The sequence below is a fragment of the Rhinolophus sinicus genome, linkage group LG11, assembly GCF_036562045.2.
Source record: "Rhinolophus sinicus isolate RSC01 linkage group LG11, ASM3656204v1, whole genome shotgun sequence".
Classification (NCBI taxonomy): Eukaryota; Metazoa; Chordata; class Mammalia; order Chiroptera; family Rhinolophidae; genus Rhinolophus; species Rhinolophus sinicus.
This window is the reverse complement of record NC_133760.1, coordinates 53817927-53838436: the sequence shown is the minus strand read 5'-3', so window position 1 is coordinate 53838436 and position 20510 is coordinate 53817927. Positions and strand designations below refer to the sequence as shown.

The 20510-nt window shown below is 60.6% G+C and overlaps 2 protein-coding genes across 15 annotated transcripts; one reads left to right on the top strand and one right to left on the bottom strand.

The window, feature by feature from the left end:
* The first annotated feature begins 1447 nt into the window (after nucleotides 1–1447).
* SLC4A2 (solute carrier family 4 member 2) lies at nucleotides 1448–16121 on the top strand. Of its 10 annotated transcripts, none has more exons than XR_012490297.1 (23): nucleotides 1448–1614; nucleotides 3872–3985; nucleotides 5820–5985; nucleotides 6131–6372; nucleotides 6454–6572; nucleotides 8072–8304; nucleotides 8394–8536; nucleotides 9474–9654; nucleotides 10937–11072; nucleotides 11157–11322; nucleotides 11425–11539; nucleotides 11665–11849; nucleotides 11966–12191; nucleotides 12310–12525; nucleotides 12609–12757; nucleotides 12868–13062; nucleotides 13678–13944; nucleotides 14054–14143; nucleotides 14313–14479; nucleotides 14632–15102; nucleotides 15193–15362; nucleotides 15623–15796; nucleotides 15892–16121. XR_012490297.1 is itself a non-coding variant. In XM_074315121.1 (23 exons), the coding sequence occupies exons 2-23, from the start codon at nucleotides 3935–3937 to the stop codon at nucleotides 15970–15972; spliced, it is 3726 nt and encodes a 1241-aa protein (XP_074171222.1). In that variant the 5' UTR covers nucleotides 1455–1614; nucleotides 3872–3934; the 3' UTR covers nucleotides 15973–16121. The 10 variants fall into 10 exon arrangements, 9 of the variants coding, with proteins under 9 accessions (XP_074171222.1, XP_074171221.1, XP_074171219.1 ...); XM_074315121.1 differs by having other exon boundaries at nucleotides 1455–1614; nucleotides 14849–15102; XM_074315120.1 differs by having other exon boundaries at nucleotides 1455–1614; nucleotides 11966–12235; nucleotides 12321–12525; nucleotides 14849–15102.
* Nucleotides 13268–20488, bottom strand: FASTK (Fas activated serine/threonine kinase). 5 transcript variants are annotated; one of them, XR_012490299.1, is made up of 14 exons: nucleotides 20324–20488; nucleotides 19119–19541; nucleotides 18449–18628; nucleotides 18186–18325; nucleotides 17502–17715; nucleotides 17241–17400; nucleotides 16933–17024; nucleotides 16715–16850; nucleotides 16528–16642; nucleotides 16332–16435; nucleotides 16090–16138; nucleotides 15644–15771; nucleotides 14796–15030; nucleotides 13268–14690 (listed from the first exon to the last, which is right to left on the bottom strand). XR_012490299.1 is itself a non-coding variant. In XM_019712792.2 (12 exons), the coding sequence occupies exons 1-11, from the start codon at nucleotides 20403–20405 to the stop codon at nucleotides 16108–16110; spliced, it is 1677 nt and encodes a 558-aa protein (XP_019568351.2). In that variant the 5' UTR covers nucleotides 20406–20488; the 3' UTR covers nucleotides 13268–15771; nucleotides 16090–16107. The 5 variants fall into 5 exon arrangements, 2 of the variants coding, with proteins under 2 accessions (XP_019568351.2, XP_019568352.2); XR_012490298.1 differs by having other exon boundaries at nucleotides 13268–15030; XR_012490300.1 differs by lacking the exon at nucleotides 20324–20488 and adding an exon at nucleotides 19848–20283 and having other exon boundaries at nucleotides 13268–15030.
* Between the last annotated feature and the right edge of the window lie 22 nt (nucleotides 20489–20510).

Sequence of the window (20510 nt, the reverse complement as noted above, 5' to 3'; positions counted from 1 at the left end):
TGCAGCAGGGGTGGGGGTGGGGCGCTCTCTGGGGTTTGGGATTTGACGGCATACATCTGGGGCTCTTGTGGCCCGACTCTGACCCGGTTGATGGTGTTGAGGTCCCAACGGCCTCCTGACAATCTCAGCACGGGTTTCCACTTCACTCCAGGCCATCTAGTGACCCTAGGGTTGATTGGGGGAATGGCTCCGAGCCGCATCTTTCTGATGACTTTACAGGAACCAGCTGACCATAGGGATGGACAGAGAGGCAGATGTGCCCCATTTGAAACATACGACAGAGACCATTATTTTCTCTGGACCCTGTTTGTCGGCTTGGAGCCCACCTCATTCCAGTCGCTGTATTCTGACATCGCGAGACAAACTGGCTGGAGCACTGGGAATCGTTGCCCCCACCCCCTCCCCATACTAGTCGCCAGAACCCGGGCCCACGAGAGTCAGCCAGGGTGTGGCAGAGGGCTGGCAGGCAGGTTGGTTACCGCCCTCAACAGACAGAAACACAGACAGATGGCTACACTTGCAACAGCCTTGACCTCATCCCTTAAGGAGTTGATTATAGATTTTCTTGCACGGCTCTCTAATTTTCTCATGATTGCATTTTTGAGGGCTGTGAACTGGACGAAAACAGCCCCCAACAGCACTCCTCAGCGCAGGAACCAGAGTTGGTGCTAAACACTTGTTAATTAACTCCTTTATAGCTGAACGTTTTCTGCATACACACTGCTGTGCTTCACCCAATGGCAGACCACAGAAAAGAAGCGAAAAGTATATTTCTTATCTGGAAGAATTTATAATTTAGTTGAGAAAACCAGAAGTAGACAGGTTTTTAAATGGCAGGTGATAATTATGAATCAAGTTCGAGGAGGGAGGTGACGGCAGGGAATCTCTCTGAGGCAGAAGTTGCTCCACATTCGGAAAGTCTAGGTCAGCTCAGGTTAAAGTGCATCCAACCTCCAGCCCGCATCACCCTTCTCTGCGCCCCCACCCCTGCCCCTCCCTGTCCTCCAAGCAAAGACAGGGGCTTTCAAGGAGGCACTGTGGATTACTGGGGGGGGGGGGGAAGGAAGGGGACAGCAGGCACGAGAGAATTTTGACCCCGATGTATTTATATTTCAACTCCCTCCGCTCCAAATTTCCTGATCATCTTTGTGCCTCCGTTTTTCCTGCCTGGGATACCCAGCGTGAGGCGGACTCCTTTCCGCCTAGAGGTGCCTAATGGGGCTAAGAAACGGCGTCTCCGGGGCGCCCGAGCCCCGTGTGGGGAAGCCCGGGGCGGGGGCTTCGCGGGGCCCGGCCGTGGGACAGCGAGGGCGGCCTCCCAGACGGCGGGCTCGAGTGCCTGGCGGTGCCTGGAAGCGCGCTTCCGCCGCCGGGTCTTCGCGGCTGCTCCTGGCCTCCCCACCCGCTACGCGGGGCCGCGCACGGTGCGCAGGGGGGCGCGCACGCAGGGGGCTGGCCTGCCCACGGCGCGGGGGAAAGTTGAGTTGGGAGAAGTTGGGAGCGGCGGGGGCGCGTTCCGAGGTGGGCAAGGGGGAGTCGTCGGGAGCGCGCGAGGGCGCCGGAGAAGGGGGAGAGACCCCGAGACCCCCAGGGCACGAAGTCCAGAGCAAGCGGGTAAGCCGAGAGGTGGCGGCGAGGGAGGGCCAGGGCCGCGGAGGGAGGAAGGGAGGGGGAAGGAGAGGGGGGAACTCGGGACTCGGAGCGGTGAGGGAGTGGAAGTGGAGGAAAGGGCGGAGACTGGGGCGCGGGGAAGCGAGGTCTTGGGGGGAAGGATGGGGAGGCGAGCGGAGTGCTGGTCCGAAGCGGGATCCGGGGTCCGCTTCTTAGAGTTTCCTAAGGCGAGGGTGCCGCGCCCCCTGCCACCAGGAGCGGGTAGTAGTCTCAGGGAGGCGCCGCCGGCCCTCCCAGCTCCTGGGCGGGCTCCAGATGACACCCATCCCCTGCGACCCCAACTCGCTCCTTCTCAGGCCTGTCCTGGGCGCCCAGCCTGGAGGTTGTCCGGGGCCTTCGCCCCCAACCTCTGGGTTAGGAGGAAGAGCCGAGAAGGGTGGGGGGGGCGGGTGGTGGTGGGTCAGGACAAGGAGTCAGGCAGAAGTGGGAGCAGATGGGTGGGGATGGGAAAGACGAGCCCCGGGAGTTAAACCTGACCCCTGGGGGGCTGAGTGTCGGGGGGCGGTGCTGCCTGAAATCCCGGGTCCACTTTTTCCTCCTCCCTCCGCCTTCCACCCCCTCCAACCCCACTTCGAATTGCTGTGGAATGTGCGAATTCACTTGCGGGAAGGTTAATGCCCAAGTGGGGGTCCGGGGTGCTAATCCCTTGGGCTAGGGGAAAGATGCTAATCCTCCGGGCCGGTCGGGGCTGGTCCCCGGAATGTGCCCCCACCCCGGATTATCGGCACGGATGCTCTGGACAGAAGCTGCTTTGTGTTCTAGGGTGGCGGGGGGAGGGGGCGGGGGGATGTTTAAGGGAGGAGGGAGGATGGTGGAGCACACTGAGGGCGAAGCTTGGAGGTGGGAGAGGGGCACCTGCAGGTCCTCAGGACACTCCACAGGCTTCCCAGACCACGGTCCCTCCCTCCAGTGCCCCTCTCCCCCACACCAGACGTGCCCTGGCTGAAGGCCTGCTGGGGGAGGTGAAGAGAGCCGTCAGCTGAGTTGGAGTGCTTGCCAGGAATGTGTCGCTTCAGGTTCCCCATACTGGACTGACCCCCCAGACCTATATTGTTTGACTCTCCACTGACCTATCTTACCCCGGAGGTAGTCCCGCGACAGGACCTCCCAAAAACACGCAGGGGAGTTTCAGTCCTTTTACCTTCAGAGAGCCTTGGATGCCCCCCTCCCCCAGCTTTCCCCACTAGGAATGGGTGCCCCGATTTGTACTGGTCAGGTTCCCTAACCACAACCCTTCTGCTTCCCCACCATACACACCGTGTTCTCTCCCCAGACACCCCTACAGTCACAGTCAGGAGGGCATCAGCCCTGCCACTCAGATTTTCCTGGCTCGAAAGGAGGGGAGGGATCAGACTGCCCCTCAAGACAACTTCAGGGTTTCTCTGCCCACCCTCCTCCAAGTTTGTCACATGCCCCTCCCCCATTATAAAGCTCTCCCTGACCTGTGCCTGCTGTCCTCTCCCTCCCTCCCATTGACTGAGTGGAGTTGGGCTCCTGCCCCTCCCCCAGGTAGCCTGCATTTGTCCCTGCCTGGCCTTCATGGGGGAGGGGGCACAGTCATGCTCCCCCTCCCTGCCGTGGGCTGTCTGCGAGGACTCCCTTGCTTGCCCTTTTGGATTCTCTCCAGAGTTCTTTCTCCCTTCCTCCCCACGTCCCTGGTCCACGGGGTATCTCACTCTCCCCAGCTCACCCCTCCCTGGTCTCAGCCCACCTCCGCATGCCACCACTTGGTCACTGTTCCTGTTTCTGGCTCACCCTATCCTTTCCCTCCCTCCCTCCTCTATCTACCCCCCCTCCACACACACACCCATCTCTGCTGCTTTCACTCCAGGTCTGGGCCTTGACTCTTTCTTGTCCCATTTTTTTCAGCTTCTCCCACCTTCTCCTCTACCCCTCACTCCTCCTTAGTCTCTTGTTCCTTTGTGGCCCCAGCCCTCACCTCTGTCTCTCTCTTTGTTCTTCTCCTTCCTTCCTATAAATAACGCTTCTCTTTGATCTCGCTGCCTCTAAGGGCCACTCTAAGGCCCTCCGTAGCCGGGGAGGAATCTGCACAGCCGGACGACCCATCGTGGCGGGCCCACCGGAAGCCCCCGTGTTCTGTCGTCCTCTGGGCTGGACGGGTGGGAGCTGTGAAATGCCGGGGCCCTCCTGCCTGCCTGGCCCCACTCTTATGTGGTGATCGGTCCTCTACTCGGCCCAGGTTATGCCGCCGCCTTGTTGCCCTGAAAGCCGCAGCGACAGTGAAAAGGGCTAAGATTTGGCCATGAGCAGTGTGCCCCGGCGCCCCGCCTCGGGCGCAGATTCTTTCCGCACTGTAAGTATTGCCAGCTTGGTGGGTCATCCCACCGGCCAGCCTCACGCCACAGGTGCGCTGGCTGAGGAGTCCCTTCAAACGTGCGCGCGCGCGCGTGCATGAGTGTGTGTGTGTGTGTGTGTGTGTGTGTGTGTGTGTGTGTGTAGAGGCTCGGGAACAAGGGGAACCTGTGATGGAGTCCCTAGCGGGAGGTGGGGTAGGAGGGGTGGGCTGATCCATCCCTACCCTGGCCTTGCCTGGGACTAGGGATCTGGGTTGGGTATTGGTGTGGGATCAGGTTAATTCCAGCCCTAGGGAGGGAGTTGAGGCTCTGTTTCATGAAGACCCAGATGGTAGCCTAAGTGAGAGGAATTTTAGGGGTCCTGGGTTTCTAACCCGTTGATACCGTTCCGCTCCTCACCCCGCCCCCCCCCCACAGGGCTTTAGAGACAGTGGCAGTCTGCACACTGATTCTGGGCGGAGCTCACTAGCAGTGACCGGCCCCGCCCCCGCCCCCACGTGCCACCTAGGCCCGCCCTTCCCGGCCCCCACGTGGCCCCCGCCCCACAAGGCCCCCTCCCTATTTTCCTGGGATGTCTAATGATTAACTCGGAGTGCCATAATCAGCCCCTTATTGGTCACTTTGGCCCAGCAGGCATGTGACTGGGAAGGGGCGCGGGCCAGTCTCCTCCCCCTCCTTCCCAAGTTCACCCCTGCTGGCCATGGACTTCCTCCTGCGCCCTCAGGTGCGAGGGGTTCGAGACCCCCTCCCCCACCCCCGGCTAGCTCCCCGCGCTCTCTCGCTTCAGCACCTCTCCCTGCCTTCTGCCGGCCCTCGTGCTAATTCTGGTGAGAGTGGGGCGAGCGCTTGGGGGGAGCTGGGCTAGAGCTTCAGAGATGGGCTGGGGAGAGGCAGCCCCCTGACCCCTGCCTCTTCTTGTATCCAGTGTCCTTGCCACCCTAGCTGCTCTTGTCTCTACCTCGGTGTCTCCCCAAGACCCGCCCTTCTTCCGAGCCCTCCTCCTCTTGCTCTTCCTTGCTCCAGCCGCTCTAGCCTCGCTCTAGCACCGCCTCGGAGGGGGCTCCATACCCCGCCCTTGAGATCTCGATGCCCTTCAGGTTCAGAAGCTCTTGAGCAAATATTTGGCGCACTCGGAGCTGAGACCGGCAGGGGGTGGGTGGGGGGCTGGACCAAGGAGGCCGGCTAGGCAGCCGGCCGCTTAGCTAGGCTGAGCTCTCCAAAGCGCCACCGCAGTCCGGCTGCTCCGCTCCTGCAGTATGACTCAGGTGGGGGGAGTGGGGGTGGGGTGGAGGGCGGGGCCAGGGAGCCAGGGAAGGAGGGAAGGACCCCAGTGGGGCGCTACTGTGGTGAATGGGGGGGGGGGCTTTCCTGACAAGGTGAAGCTGCATTCCTGTCCAGGGGCTAGATTTCAGTTTGAGTCCAGGTCAGTTAGCTTGGGCGCCTCCAGAAGTTACTTTTTCAGGCTCAGCAGTTTCCTCCAGCCAGAGGGAGTGTGTCCACTATCAGCCATGTGAATTGCCCAATTCAAACATCCTGCCAAGGGGCTGGAGATACAGGATTTCTGCTGAGACTCCCAGCGGAGACCCTTTCCACCTGCCCTAGAACTGACTAATGGGCGGAGCCAGGATCCAGAGATCCCGAACCTAGGGGACAGGCCCCTGGGTGGTGGTGGTGTGGAGGGGGGATTTTCAGGATTTTCAGCATTTGAGGGGATAGGCTGCTGCGGGGTACTGGATCTCTAGCGCTCAGTCGAGTGGGTCTCTTCTAATTTCGGGTTACAATGCCTGGTGAGTCCCTGTGTCTTCTCTCTACCTCTTCCCTTCTTCCTCACAGCCAGAGGCAGAGAGCTTGAGCGCTGCTGTGCCTGGGTTCCCTGAGCAAGAGGAGGATGAACTTCACCGCACTCTGGGCGTGGAGCGGTTTGAAGAAATCCTGCACGAGGCTGGATCTCGAGGAGGGGAGGAGCCAGGCCGCAGCTATGGGGAGGAAGACTTTGAATGTGAGGGGGAGACCAGGAAAGGGGAGGCAGGGGCCCTCAGGCTTGACTCCCCAGCAAGGAAGGGGCTAGGGGCCTCGTGGAAGGCCCAGTGTGGCCTGGGACGGAAGCTGTGCCTTCCAGCAGCCAGGCCCCCTCTTCCCCGCAGACCACCGCCAGTCCTCCCACCACATCCATCACCCACTGTCCACCCACCTGCCTCCGGACACTCGCCGCCGCAAGACACCCCAGGGCCCAGGACGGAAAACTCGAAGGCGCCCTGGAGCCTCCCCCACTGGGGAGACCCCTACCATTGAGGAGGGGGAGGAAGAGGAGGATGAGGCCAGCGAGGCTGAGGGCGTCCGGGCACTTGCCCAGCCATCCCCTGCCTCCACACCCTCTTCGGTACAGGTGAGCTGGGTGAGGGCTCCTGGGGGACGTCTGGGGGGTCCCTGGCCTGGCCTCGCCTGCCTACATGGGTCTCTTTTCCAGTTCTTTCTCCAGGAGGATGAAAGCACTGACCGGAAGGTGGAAAGGACCAGCCCCTCTCCTCCTCTGCCGCTGCCCCACCAGGAGGCGGCTCCCCGGGCCACCAAAGGGGCCCAGACTGGGTAAGTGTCCCCAAAAGGAGACATTGCTATGTCAATGAAATGATGCCACAAACGAAGCATGAGCCTCGGAATCATCAGACTGGGGTTCAGCTCTCAGTCCTGCCCCTCACTAGCTATTTGGGCAAGTCGCAACCTCCCTGAGCCCGGTTCCCTATCTGTAAACCAAGAATAATAGAACCTTTCTCACAAGGCAGTTGTAGGGATTAAACAGTGCTGTGAGCTAAGGTTTAAGAATGGTTTAGCCTGGCATGGAGCAGATATGCAGTCTAAGCTGCCTCCCCACCCCGACCGTCCCCCACCCAAGGCTTCAGGTGGACCAGCATCAAGCACTTGATCTGGTGACCTCCAAACACCATTTGAGGCCCTAAGGGCAGGAGAGAAATAGAGCCCCCCTCTTGCTTTTGGGGGAGCTGCCAGTTTACCCTGGTTGTCGTCACATGAAATGGCACCAGAACAAGTTACTGTGCCAAATGGCCTGGTTCAGGCAGTATCAGTACCAGTGGGTGGTTGGAGTTTGGGGGTATTAACCAGAGAAGGCTGCCTGGAGGAGATCACTTTGAACTAGTCTCAAGGTCACTACTATCTGTCATTGACTTGTTTTCTGGGTGCCAGGCGTGAAGGGCTGTGGGGAAGTGAAGGGCACAGTGCCCCTCCAGGGTGTGCACAAGTTCGCTGGAGAGACAGGCTGTGCCAGTTGTGCTGGGTCCACAGCTGGGTCTGCACTGTGGGCACAGGCTGCGGGCAGGCCCATGGCCAGGAAGAGGTGGGGGAGCCTCAGAGAAAGCCTGGCTTTGGAACAGTGGGTCAGATTTGTGGGCAAGGATGTGAGCAGAACCAAGGGCAGTGAGGGTGGGCGTAGGCAGAGAAAACCCGGTGGTAGGGGCTTCTGGTTATGGGCTTAAAGATGTGGGAGGCGCTAGATACCAGGAGAGCAGTTGAGAATGACGTGCAGGGGACCTGGACACACTGGCAATGGCAGAGAAAGGAGACATCCGATTTGGGGGGCAAGGGCAGAAGTTGGTATCTGTAAGGGACGGGGATTTCTGTCTTCCTCTCATGAGCACGGGGGGCTGTCTACAGTCTCAAAGACCCATTCCATGTACTTTATTCCACTTGATCAGAAATGTGGGACCTTGTGACCCTCTTGAGTCCATGGTTAAGGGTGTGTCTGGGAGGGGAGGAGGGAACGGTCACTGTTCTGAGTGGCCGGCATGGGATACCTCTCCAGACGGTGGCCTGTGCTCTGTTTTGTAGCCAAGGAGTTTGTTCTGAGGTGTCTTATGTGATTGTTGGGGTGGCACAGCCAATAAAGGGTAGAGCTGGATTTCAATGCTGCAGTCTGTTTCCAGAACCCTAACTTTCACATCCATACTACCTAGAGTGGAGAGCTTGGAGGGTGGGCTCTAGTGGGGACCCCTTCCTGGGTTCCTCCTGCATGGCTCCTGGCTGAGGGGGAGGGGGCTGGCTGGCTGTGGCTCATGGCTACTCTGTCTGTCCAGAGGCGTGGTAGAAGAGGTGGTGGCAGTGGCCAGTGGCACAGCAGGAGGTGACGACGGGGGTGCCTCTGGGCGCCCCCTGACCAAAGCACAGCCTGGGCACCGCAGCTACAACCTGCAGGAGAGGAGACGCATCGGAAGCATGACCGGCGCTGAGCAGGCACTGCTGCCCCGGGTCCCCACGGACGAGAGCGAGGCACAAACGCTGGCCACAGCCGATCTCGACCTCATGAAGAGTGAGTGTGGGGCCGGGGCTGAGCCCAGTGCTGGTGGGAACAGGGCTAAGAGAAAGGGGGACACTGGCCCTGCTCTCCCACCTCCCCAGGTCACCGGTTTGAGGACGTCCCTGGGGTGCGGCGGCACTTGGTCCGGAAGAATGCCAAAGGGTCTGCGCAGAGTGGCCGGGAGGGGCGCGAGCCCGGCCCCACCCCTCGGGCCCGGCCCCGGGCCCCCCACAAGCCCCATGAGGTACAGTGCTCCGCTTCACGTGCTTCCGTTCTCTCCCCCTGGCCCACTCCCCTGCCTCTCGGGCCAGCAGTGATCTCCATCACCAGGGGTGCCACCATGTTTGTGACATCTTCCACAAGGTTGATTTCTGTGTCATGGCAATTTTCTGGCAGCTGCAGTGAGGCGTCTGTGGACGCTTTGGGCTAGAGGTGGCTCTGTGGAGCCGTGCCCTTTTTTTCCAGAATCCAGTCATCTCGGTGCTCATTGGAGCCTCCCACAACCTGTGAAGATGACTGCCCAGGTGACACCAGCCATAAACCAGTGGCAGTAATTGAGCAAGGTCACTCAGTGACTGAGTGACGCTATCCATCTTAGACTCCAAGGCTCTGGTCCTGAACCCTGACCCTTCCAGTGGTTTTGTTTTGAAACCTTTTTATTGAGGTCTAACAGACGTACAGTAAAGTGCACTTGGCCTAAGTGCTTAATGACTGCACACCTGGCTAAGCCTGCTAGATAGATACGGAGCATTTCCTGTACCCAGAAAGTTCCTTCACACCTACGCCCAGTCAATACCCTCAGAGGCAGCCGCTCTTCTGTCATTCTCAATTAATTGTGCCAGTTCTTGAAGGCATACAGATGGAATCATACACGAGTGTGTGTGTGTGTGTGTGTGTGTGTGTGTGTGTGTGTGTGTGTGTAAGTAACATCTATTCATGAAGCACTTACTGTGAGTCGTGTGTGGTGGTCAGTGTTTTGGGTGCTTTTTCTTTTAATCCCTATCAGGGGGTGGTATCACTCCCATTTTACAGAGGGAAAGAGAGTCTCAGATTGGATAGTAACTCATCCAGACTCCGTGACGGTGGCCTGTGCGGTCCAGAGTCACATGCCCCCATCCTGACACTGCTCATCTCAGAGCAGTCCCTGGAGACCCTGCCATGCTCGCTCATCTCATCCCAAGGTGTTTGTGGAGCTGAATGAGTTGCTGCTGGACAAAAACCAGGAGCCTCAATGGCGGGAGACGGCGCGCTGGATCAAATTTGAGGAGGACGTGGAGGAGGAGACGGAGCGCTGGGGGAAGCCCCACGTGGCCTCCCTCTCCTTCCGCAGCCTGCTGGAGCTCCGCCGGACGCTGGCTCATGGTAATGTGCCCTGCCCTACTGCCCCGTCTGTTTTCACCCCAGGAAACACCCTTTACCCAAGCCCGTTCTCCGAGGACCAAACGGCCAATGGCCCCCACGTTTGTCTTGAGCAATATAGTGAGCAATGTCACCAGAGCCCAGAGGGAACCTCCTGTCAGGATGTCAGCGGCCTGCCGTGTCTCGGGAGCCCCTCGGGATGTCCAGGGGTGTTTGCCGGGCGGGATTGACACTGTTCTGTGTTACCCGGCACTTTCTCTAAGTGACATTTTCAGATAACTAAAGCTGGTATGTTTTGGAGGCTAACCTGGTTTTAGACAGTTCTGATGGAAAGCTTTCTGAAATGGTGAACCCGTGGGCCTGTTAATCTCCCTGAATGACCACAGATGCAGGACTTTCGAGCTCTGTGTCTATTGTTTCTACTCTTTGCTTGTTTCCTCCTTCCCACTGGGGAAATCACTCCCAGTTGCTGTCAGGAGGCCTGTTCCCAAGCTACTGAAGACTAAGAAACCTGCTGTCAGAATTGTTTGCAAACTAGGAGTCAGTAGGCTCTGAGTGAGGCTTGAATGCTTTGGGTGAGGTGCTCAGCGCAGGTGCTTTCTCATCAGGCTGTGCCATTGCTGTTTTGGCTGCTCAGGGGCCTCTGCTTCTGTTTGTTCTTTAGTTCTGTGTTCTGAAAGTTGACCTTGACAGAAGAGTGACCTGGTGACTTTTGAAAGGACTTTCACTTCTATATGAAATGGCAGCTCAGAGCAGTGACCTGTGGGGAGAGGTCTAGAAAGTGTCTTGTGAGCAGCTGCTGGACGTGGGGAAGCTGAGGAACCCGCTGGAGGGGGACGTCTTCAGATGGTTCAAGGCTGCCAGGTGGACAAGGCCCCAGACCGGCTGTGTCGTGCTCCAGAAGGAGATCTCGGGCCCTAGAGGGGATATCTGGAGCGCAGCTCACTGAGAGGAGGAACTTTCTGACAGTGAAGAGTGGTCCAGCCCAGTGGGCAGCCTGGGGCCCTCAGTGGAGGCTGCGTGTTCCCTGCAAGTGGCATCTGCCAGGGCCCAGCCCAGGTGGCCTCTCTGATGGTTGGGTTCCTGAGGCCTCTGCTGAGCCCTCCAACATTCCCGAGGGGAAAGGGGATAGGAAGGAACAGGTCAAAGCGGCGATGGGACCTGGGTCTGAAGCCCAGCTCACTGTCCCCTGAACCGCCCTGACCTGACTGCCCCACATCCCCCACCCCTACCCTGCACTTTCTTGGCTGGGGATGAGGGCCCCCCTATGTCGTCCATCTTCCAGGGGCCGTGCTCTTGGACCTGGACCAGCAGACCCTGCCCGGAGTGGCCCACCAGGTGGTGGAACAGATGGTCATCTCTGACCAGATCAAGGCCGAGGACAGAGCTAACGTGCTGCGGGCGCTGCTGCTGAAGCACAGGTGAGGCCACACGCACTGCACGCTGTCCCCCTGCCCCTAGCCGGGCAGTCACTCTCCTTACCTCACCGCCCTCTGCCCCTCCAGCCACCCAAGTGATGAGAAGGAATTCTCCTTCCCTCGAAACATCTCAGCCGGCTCCCTGGGCTCCTTGCTGGGGCATCACCATGGCCAGGGGGCCGAGAGCGACCCGCATGTCACCGAGCCTCTCATCGGAGCGGTTCCCGAGACCCGGCTAGAAGTGGAGAGAGAGGTAAGGAGAGAAGGGGGCCCTGCCTGGGTTGGTCCCGGCCACCACAGCCGGCTGCAGGATGGTGAGCAGGCCAGGCTGAGCACCGTCCTCCCGCATCCCCAGCGTGAGCTGCCACCTTCAGCGCCACCGGCTGGCATCACTCGCTCCAAGTCCAAGCACGAGCTGAAGCTGCTGGAGAAGATCCCCGAGAACGCCGAGGCGACGGTGGTCCTTGTGGGTATGTGGGGCGAGTCTGGGGGGCTGGGGGTCCCGGCGGCCAGCCTGCCTTGGAGCTGCCCCTGGGCGGGGAGCTAGAAGGTGGCCTGCGCCCTGCTCTTGCCCATGGAGGCCCCATGCCCGCAGGCTGCGTGGAGTTCCTCTCCCGCCCTACCATGGCCTTCGTGCGGCTGCGGGAGGCAGTGGAGCTGGACGCCGTGCTGGAGGTGCCCGTGCCCGTGCGCTTCCTCTTCCTGCTGCTGGGCCCGAGCAGCGCTAACATGGACTACCACGAGATCGGCCGCTCCATCTCCACCCTCATGTCCGACAAGGTCAGGCCTGCCCCTCAGCCCCCTGCGGGAGCCCCCGCCCTTCTGCCAGCCCTGCGCCAGGCCCCGGGCCCTCATCCTGTGCCCTCACCTCACCCGCCCTGGCCCTCCCCTGGCAGCAATTCCACGAGGCAGCCTACCTGGCAGACGAACGGGAGGACCTGCTGACGGCCATCAACGCCTTTCTGGACTGCAGTGTGGTGCTGCCGCCCTCCGAGGTGCAGGGCGAGGAGCTGCTGCGGTCCGTCGCGCATTTCCAGCGCCAGATGCTCAAGAAGCGGGAGGAGCAGGGCCGGCTGTTGCCCACTGGGGCCAGGCTCGAGCCCAAGTCGGCCCAAGATAAGGGTACGGGCCAGTGCAGGCCCGGCTGCCTGCGGCGAGCTGGGGAGGTCTGTGTGTCTGCGGAGGGGCGTGGGGTGGGCGGGGGCTGCGGCGGGCGCCCTGATGGAGGCCTGGGTTGCAGCGCTCCTGCAGATGGTAGAGGCCATAGACACAGTGGAAGACGATCCCCTTCGGCGGACAGGCCGGCCCTTCGGCGGGCTGATCAGAGACGTGCGGCGCCGCTATCCCCACTACCTGAGTGACTTCCGGGACGCGCTGGACCCCCAGTGTCTGGCGGCCGTCATCTTCATCTACTTTGCAGCCCTGTCTCCTGCCATCACCTTCGGGGGGCTGCTGGGTAAGGGGGGGGCTTTGGCTGGGGGCGGGTAGCTCAGCAGGCCCCGGCTGCGCCAGCTGCTGAGCTGCTTCCTGCCACCCCAGGAGAGAAGACGCAGGACCTGATCGGGGTGTCGGAGCTGATCATGTCCACGGCGCTCCAGGGCGTGGTCTTCTGCCTGCTGGGCGCCCAGCCGCTGCTGGTGATCGGCTTCTCAGGGCCCCTGCTGGTGTTCGAGGAGGCCTTCTTCTCGGTGAGGGTCCGCAGGCTGCTGAGCTGCCTGTCCTCTTCCCAGAATGCTCCCACCCAGTTAGCCACCCCGGGCTCTGGACCTGACGGACGTGTCCCCCCCCCGCCCCCCAGTTCTGCAGCAGCAACAATCTGGAGTACCTGGTGGGCCGCGTGTGGATCGGCTTCTGGCTGGTGCTGCTGGCCCTGCTCATGGTGGCCCTGGAGGGGAGCTTTCTGGTGCGCTTTGTCTCCCGGTTCACCCAGGAGATCTTTGCCTTCCTCATCTCCCTCATCTTCATCTATGAGACCTTCTACAAGCTGATTAAGGTGGGCAGGCCCGACGAGAACTGGGCCAGGAGGGGCAAGGTTTTGGGGCTGAGGGAGCCGGGGGCTGTGCTGCCCCTCCCGTGAGGCCAGGCTGGCCCTGAGATCCCCCCTCGCCACAGTCCATGGAGCCCACAGAGCACAGGCTGGTTCTTCCTCCTGCCTCCTCCACCCCCGCCAGGCCACCCACATACACCAGGACTTCAGATCAGTCTTAAAAACACGTATTTTTAATAACAAAGGTAATACACTTTTGTTAAAGTGGCACACGGTCCAGGAAGTGTAGAAAGGAAAAGGGCCCCGAGGGGACAAACACAGTCACAGTCAGCACATCAGACCCATATGTGTGACAGGCTCGGAGCAGACGTGTCCCCACGGTCCTCCACATCCCACAGCCTGGTCCTCCAGTCCTGGCTTGGAGCCACACTCCCCACTTGCCTTCTCGAGGCATCTCCATCCCCTTATGCTCACATTGGTCCTTTGAGTCATTGTCTGAATCAGTAAGACAAGCTCCCTGAGGGCAGGCCAGCCATCCCCGCCTCCCTGTCCCACTCAGTGTACAGCTAAACCTGGAAGCCTTGCCAGTTTAGCTGATGGAGTCCTTCGTCCTCTCCCCAGATCTTCCAGGAACACCCCCTCCACGGTTGCTCGGTCTCCAACAGCTCTGAGGCAGATGGCGAGAGAGACGGCAGCAATAACACCACGTGGGCTGGGGCAGGAGCCACGCTGGAGCCTGGGAATGGGAGCTCGACTGGGCCGTCTGGGCAGGGGAGGCCCCGGGGCCAGCCCAACACGGCCCTGCTGTCGCTGGTCCTCATGGCTGGCACCTTCTTCATCGCCTTCTTCCTACGCAAATTCAAGAACAGTCGGTTCTTCCCTGGCCGGGTGTGTGGGCCGGAGGCCCTAGGGAAGCAGGAGCTGGGGGAGGAGGGGGCGGCTTGGCGTCAGGGCTGGAGCCGGGCAGGGGGCCTCTGAGCGTGGCGCTTGCCCACAGGTACGGCGGGTGATTGGGGACTTTGGGGTGCCCATCGCGATCCTCATCATGGTGCTTGTGGATTACAGTATCGAGGACACCTACACCCAGGTAAGGTGGAGCACCCTCAGCAGTGAGGAGGTGCTGCCTGGCGCTGGGCTCTCTGGGTATTCTCTACCCGCAACCCGAGCTGCCTCTTAACTGGGCAGACACGGCCGTTTGCACAGCATACCTGTGCCCACCCTGCCAGTGCAGTCAGGGCTCGCCCTCTGCCCTGCAGAAGCTGAGCGTGCCCAGTGGATTCTCAGTGACGGCCCCCGAAAAGCGGGGCTGGGTCATCAACCCCCTGGGTGAGAACAGCTCCTTCCCTGTGTGGATGATGGTGGCCAGCCTGTTGCCTGCCATCCTGGTCTTCATCCTCATCTTCATGGAGACGCAAATCACCACGTGAGTTGTCACAGCCGATGGGCATGCTGGGCAGACGGGAACCACCTGGTGGGTGGAGGGCCTAGAGCCCCGGCCAGGCGGGGGGACACAGCTGCATTCACTGGGTGAGAAGAGCCCAGGATGCCAGGCTGGCCGCTGGGTTTATTTTGTAGACGGCAGAAGATCCTGCTGACATTTGCTGGGATGGGCCCAGTTCAGGCCAGGAGCTGTCCTGGAGGGTGGGAGGGCAGCTCAGAGAAGGCTCAGCTCCATGACGGAATGGGCTGGGACCACCAGGTTCCGAAAACAGGCTAGCGGCTGGGCGCTCTAGGGAGACCTGGTTGTCTGCCGACTGCTCCCCGGGCCTCAGGGAGCACGTGTCCCACTCAGGCTGATCATCTCCAAGAAGGAGCGCATGCTGCAGAAGGGCTCTGGCTTCCACCTGGACCTGCTGCTCATCGTGGCCATGGGCGGCATCTGTGCCCTCTTTGGCCTGCCCTGGTTGGCTGCCGCCACCGTCCGCTCCGTCACTCACGCCAACGCGCTCACCGTCATGAGCAAGGCTGTGGCGCCTGGGGACAAGCCCAAGATTCAGGAGGTCAAGGAGCAGCGGGTGACGGGCCTACTGGTGGCCCTGCTTGTGGGTATGTCCACCTCCCGCCCCGCCCATCCGGGCATCGGGTCCGGTGGAGTCGGGAAGCCCTGGGACCAACAGCTTCTCCCCTCCTTCCCAGGCCTCTCCATGGTGATCGGGGACCTGCTCCGGCAGATACCCCTGGCTGTGCTCTTCGGGATTTTCCTGTACATGGGAGTTACCTCCCTTAACGGGATCCAGTTCTACGAGCGGCTGCACTTGTTGCTCATGCCGCCCAAACATCACCCAGATGTCACCTATGTCAAGAAGGTGAGACCCTGCTCAGCAGGGCCCCGTGCCTCTGCCGCGACCTGGGCTGTGTGGGCCACCCTCCAGCCCCCCATCTACCCACTTTGACCAGCCACCATTGTCTGCACCCAAGAAGGCGCTTCTCGCCCCACCCGTGTGGAGGGGAAAAGGGTCATCCGTCCTCTGAATGTGGCAGAACCGGATGGCCCTCTGGAGACCAGGGTCCTCGAGGCTGGGGAGAAGCCTGGGCTCGCCTCTCATTCCACCCCACCCGCCCCCAGGTCCGGACCCTCCGTATGCACCTGTTCACAGCCCTGCAGCTGCTCTGCCTGGCCCTGCTCTGGGCGGTCATGTCCACAGCTGCCTCCCTGGCCTTCCCCTTCATCCTCATTCTCACAGTGCCGCTCCGCATGGTGGTTCTCACCCGCATCTTCACCGAGCGAGAGATGAAATGCGTAAGGCCTCCTGCCCTTCCTCCCCCAGCCTCCCCTCTGTGGTCCCTTCCAAGGTCACGGTTGGGTTCAAGCCCCGACTCCATCCTCTCCCGCAGCTGGACGCTAATGAGGCGGAGCCGGTGTTCGATGAGCGTGAGGGTGTGGATGAGTATAATGAGATGCCGATGCCTGTGTAGCTGCTGCCTGGACAGACAGCCACGGGCCTGATGGACAGAGGGACTGGACTGGGGGTGCTCGCCCCACCTCCCTCCCTCCTCATTTTTATTTAAGTGAATAATTTAAAGTCCTCTTACCCCCCACAGTAAAGTGCTTCAGCCCCCTCCTATTCCTGGTCTTCTGTCTCTGTATGGGGGTGGGGTGGGGTGATGAATAGAAGAGAGGTGGGGGGGACCCAGCCCACTCCCCACCCCAGAAACGAGATGTGCAATGTAGAAGGAAAGGGACTTTAATGAGAAACCAAAACAGAGGGAGCCAAAGTGCAAATTGTCCACCCCCCACAGGGGGGCCATCCTGAACCCCGTGTGCATCCCCTCACCCCCCTTCAGGCCCCCAGCGGAGGCCCAAGGCTTGGAGCTTCTGTCGTAGGTAGCTCTTGAGCTGGGGCAGGCCTCTCTGTGACTCCAGTTCCTCGAAGGGTAGCTGCGGGGAAGAGGGCAAGAGGTCACCCACAAGGCCTGGGGTGTGTGTGGGGGGATGCAGTCTCCCGAGGGGCAGGGCGGGCAGGCTCTCACCGGCAGGAGCTGGTAGCCCATCAGGCCCAGGTGCCGCTCCCGCAGGGCTCGGGAGCCCAGCAGCACCCTGCCGTCCCGGCAGAAATGCCAGCGTTCTCGCAGCATCAGTACCACCCTAGAGAGAGGGCTGCAGTTCAGGTTCTCTGTCCAGGGAGGCAGGGGAGGCTCTCCCGCCCTCTTTCCTTACCTTTGGGCAGGGTCTCGGGTAGTGGGCTGAGAGGCAGCCTGACCCTGGGGACAGGACCTGGGAGGGTATGGGAGGAAGGGGTCCTGGGTCCTCACGGGAAGCACAGAACCAGAGCTGCTGACACACAGCAGGAAGTCTGGAGGGAGAAGAGAAAGGGCCACTGGTTTTTAGCCAAAGCTCCATGTCCCCAGCCCACAGCCGGCCCAGCGGGAGCTCACCTGTGCAGTAGCCTGGAGGCACTGTCAGGTCCTGGCGGTATTTCTCTTCCCCCAGAAGCTGGCGCAGCCCCTCTGCTACTATATCCTTGTGACTGAGGGGAGAGGGACAGATAGCAGGAAGGCCTCAGGAATCTCATCCTAGCTCTAACCCCTCTGGGTCAATGGTCCTGAGCAAATGTCTTTGCCGCGTCAAGGCCTGTTCTTTCAAGACTGCTGAGAGGGCATCAACCTAGACAGTTTGCAGTACCCCTGGCTTTTCTATTCTGCTTCTTTCAGGCCAGTCCTTTCCCCTCCCCGGGCTGCCCCACCTGTACTTGCAGCGGGCACGGTCGGTGATGAGTGGCTGAGGGAAGATGGGCACTTGCTGCCTTCGGGGAAGGCGGGGACCCCGGTATGCTGGAAGCTCCAACTCCACGGCCGTGTCCAGCAGGGAGAGGTAGCGCCGCACAATGAGGGCATGAGGGGTGCCTGCAAGCAAGCAGGACAGGCTTGCTGGGCTGTGGGCCCCCACCCTGCTCTCCCCAGCCCACCGGCCTTCAGGGTCCCTGCCAGCCTTCCAGGGCGCGCACCACTGATGTAGTTGATGAAACCTGGGGAAAAGACAAAGTGCAGGGCTCGGAAGGGTAGACACCGCAGCTGGCACAGTGACATCAAGATGTTGACAGTGGCCAGTGGGGCTATCCCTGCTTCCCGAGCCAGGATCCTCTCAAGGCAGGGCATAAACTGCTGTTCCAGGGGCAAGTAGTTCAGCCGCCCAAAGGGCAGGACCAACTTCTGTACCACCTGTGGAGGGAAAGCAGCCATCACCTGGCACGAAACAGTTCTCCAAAACATCTGACAAGCTGGGCCTCAGGGAGGCGTGGCCTGTAAGCTCATAACATCACTGCAAAAGCAGAACAATCCCTCTACCTGACAACCAGAAATTCACAGCACAGCATGAAACAGTGTCTCGAGCCCCCCATACAATTAGTCACCAAGCAGGGGAGACATCGCTGTGAGGCCTGGCCCTGAAGGCTTAGAGGACTGGGATCAACAAAGCCAGGACAGTGCTAAGAATGCTTGGAGAACTGCAGAAAACCAGGCACGTGCTGGGGACGTAGACAAGCCAAGGAGGGTGCAGCAAAGATGGAACCCCACGAGGACACAACCTAGATGGGCTGTTTGCTGCAGAACGCAGCAGCCAATCAAGCTGGACAGGGGGCTGGGCCTGCCTGGGTGGCTGAGGAGTGTGGGAGGGTGGGAGGCAACCCCACCTTGCTGTTGAGCTGGGCTTCCTGGACCACTAGGAAGTGGGCAATGGCTTCCAGAAGCTGGGGCTCCCGCAAACGGTGCCGGGCCAGATGCTGGGCCAGGAGCACCATCACGTGGGGAGTCAGTTCCTCTGGCCTGGCCCCTGTGAAGAAGAGTATCATGCTGGACCCTCAGCTCAGACGACTAGTGTCACCTTAGCCCAGACACCACCACCTGCCTCCTCCTCAGCTCCTACCCCCAACCTGCCTTTAACCCCCTCCAGCACCTGCTAGGCTGCGGATGAGGTGCTGCTGTGGATGCCGCAGGAAACGAGGGCAGCTCAGAGCAGCTTCCAACCTTTGCCCACCACGAAGGACAGGCTGCAGAGGGGGAGGTGGCTTGGGAGGAAGGCGGAACCTTCGCTCACGCTCCAAGGCACACACCAGGGGCCCATCTGAGGGGAAGCCTGAGAAGGAGAGGATTAGAGGTGTTCCTGCTAACAGGGAGCTGTTCTGCTCTGCTCCAGCCTTTGGGTTTTTAGTGGATCCCCAGTCTCTCTTATCTCCATTTCCTGGGCTGGAAGATTTGCTACAGTGTAAGTGGAAACACTGGAGAAACCTGCAATACCATGTGAACTAAGGGATCAGAACAGCCTGTTGGAAAAGGCCTTATATAAAGATGGCAAATAAGTACTCATCTCCTGTTAATGGTGACAAATTGCAGTGGCTTCCAGAGCATTGTAGTGGAAGGAATCGGGTACCACCCTAGCTAAGCTGCAACAAATGATGCTTGACACCTGATGTCTGCTGTGGATATGGGGGCGCAGCAGTAAGTGTGCTGGGGTACGTGCCATTCCTGGCAAGGCCTAAGAGGTGAATTCTGTCAATGATCTTGGGTCCTCTGCTGCTCTGTCTCTATTCTTCCGTTAACACCCACCCCCCAGATACCCTCCTCACCAAGTAAGACTGCAAGGTGCAGACACACGTGGATGGTGTGAATGTCAAAGGAGGGGCAGTTTCGGATGATGAGCTGACTCAAGTCCTGCAGTGTGGCCTGCTCCACAGGAGGGGGCTGTGGCCGAGACCCCAAGAGCTGGCCCAGACGCCGAAGTGCCACAGGGTAATGGTGGGCGCGCACCTTGGTAGGGTTCTGGCCCAGCCAGCGCAGCAGCTCCCCAGGGCTCCTCGCCTGTTCCAGAAGCCGCTGCAGCCCCTGCACAGGGCCTGCATGGGGGCCTCCTCCAGGAGGCCGGTCCCCCCATTTGCTGGGCCCCAGACAACAGGTTTGTACTGGCGGGAGCAGCAGCAGGCCAGACAGCCGAGTAGCAGAGGCCTGGGCAGAGAGCAGGACTCGAAGCATGGAGTTAGGTGATGGAGACCCTGAGGGGCGGCCCAGAAAAGGGGGTGAGGTTTTCTCCAAACGGGAGAAAAGCCTGCTATCTACTCCTCGCCTCACTCCCCATCCAGAGGGGCCTGGGGTCAGAGCAGCCCCGACTCCTGTTCACCCTTCTTTGTGACTGCTCTGGTCCTCTTCCCCACCAGCCCCTCTGCCTCCTTCCATCCTTCTAAACAGCAATCGTAATCCTTCAGTGTTCTCAGAGCAGGGATATCACAGCAATTCCACATGCATTATCTCCTTTGACCCTTCTTACACGCCTATGAGGAGGCAGGCAGGGCTGGCATTACCTCGATTTCACAGGTGGAGAAACCAAGACCCAGAGAGGTGAAGGGGTTAAGTGAAGCCTGAGGTCACGAATCTGGTTAGTGGTCGTGCCCAGCCTGGAGCCCAGCTCTTCCCGGCGATACGCCCTCCCGACCACCTCCCCTCCCGCGGGAGGCGGCGGCAGTATGGAGGGTGGAACGCGGGCTCCGCAGCCGGACGGTCCAGGGTTCCACGCTGGGCGCTCCCACTTACCAGTTGCGTGACCTTGGTCAAGTGGCTTCGTCTCTCTAAGCCTCCTCGCCTGTGAAACGAGAACGCAGCGCCCACCTCGGAGGGCGCCCGTGGAACCCGAGCGCGCAGGTTTGCAACAGCGCGGAGTCGGTGGTGTCAGGGGTCCCCACACCCACCCAGCCCGGGCACGCCAGGAGACCGTGGTCACGGTCGCCAACACCAACTCCCTCCGCCCTCCCACGGCCCGCCCCGCAGGCGCCCCCCCTACATGACTCCCCAGGCCCCGCGCAGGTCGCTCCCTCAGTCGGTCTCGGGGCCCGGGAGCCGGGCTCCCCCCGCGGCCTCCTCATCGGCAGGCCACCGAGTCCGCCATCTTCCCGGCAGCCCCCGGACGCCAATCGCCGTCCAGTCCTCGGCCAGCAAAGACGTGGCTCCCGTCAGGCCCTGCGCGCCGG

Bases quoted from the DNA above. Each gene is read 5' to 3' on its own strand.
- SLC4A2 (XM_074315116.1), top strand. From the start codon at position 3,935: ATGAGCAGTGTGCCCCGGCGCCCCGCCTCGGGCGCAGATTCTTTCCGC. The intron at 11,540-11,664 runs GTATGTGGGGCG...CCATGCCCGCAG, and splicing joins GGCGACGGTGGTCCTTGTGG to GCTGCGTGGAGTTCCTCTCC. The intron at 13,063-13,677 runs GTGGGCAGGCCC...TCCTCTCCCCAG, and splicing joins CCTTCTACAAGCTGATTAAG to ATCTTCCAGGAACACCCCCT.
- FASTK (XM_019712792.2), bottom strand. From the start codon at position 20,405: ATGAGGAGGCCGCGGGGGGAGCCCGGCTCCCGGGCCCCGAGACCGACT. The intron at 17,025-17,240 runs GTGGGGCAGCCC...CTCTCCCCTCAG, and splicing joins CGTGCCCGCTGCAAGTACAG to TCACAAGGATATAGTAGCAG. The intron at 16,851-16,932 runs GTGAGCTCCCGC...TTCTCCCTCCAG, and splicing joins GCCTCCAGGCTACTGCACAG to ACTTCCTGCTGTGTGTCAGC.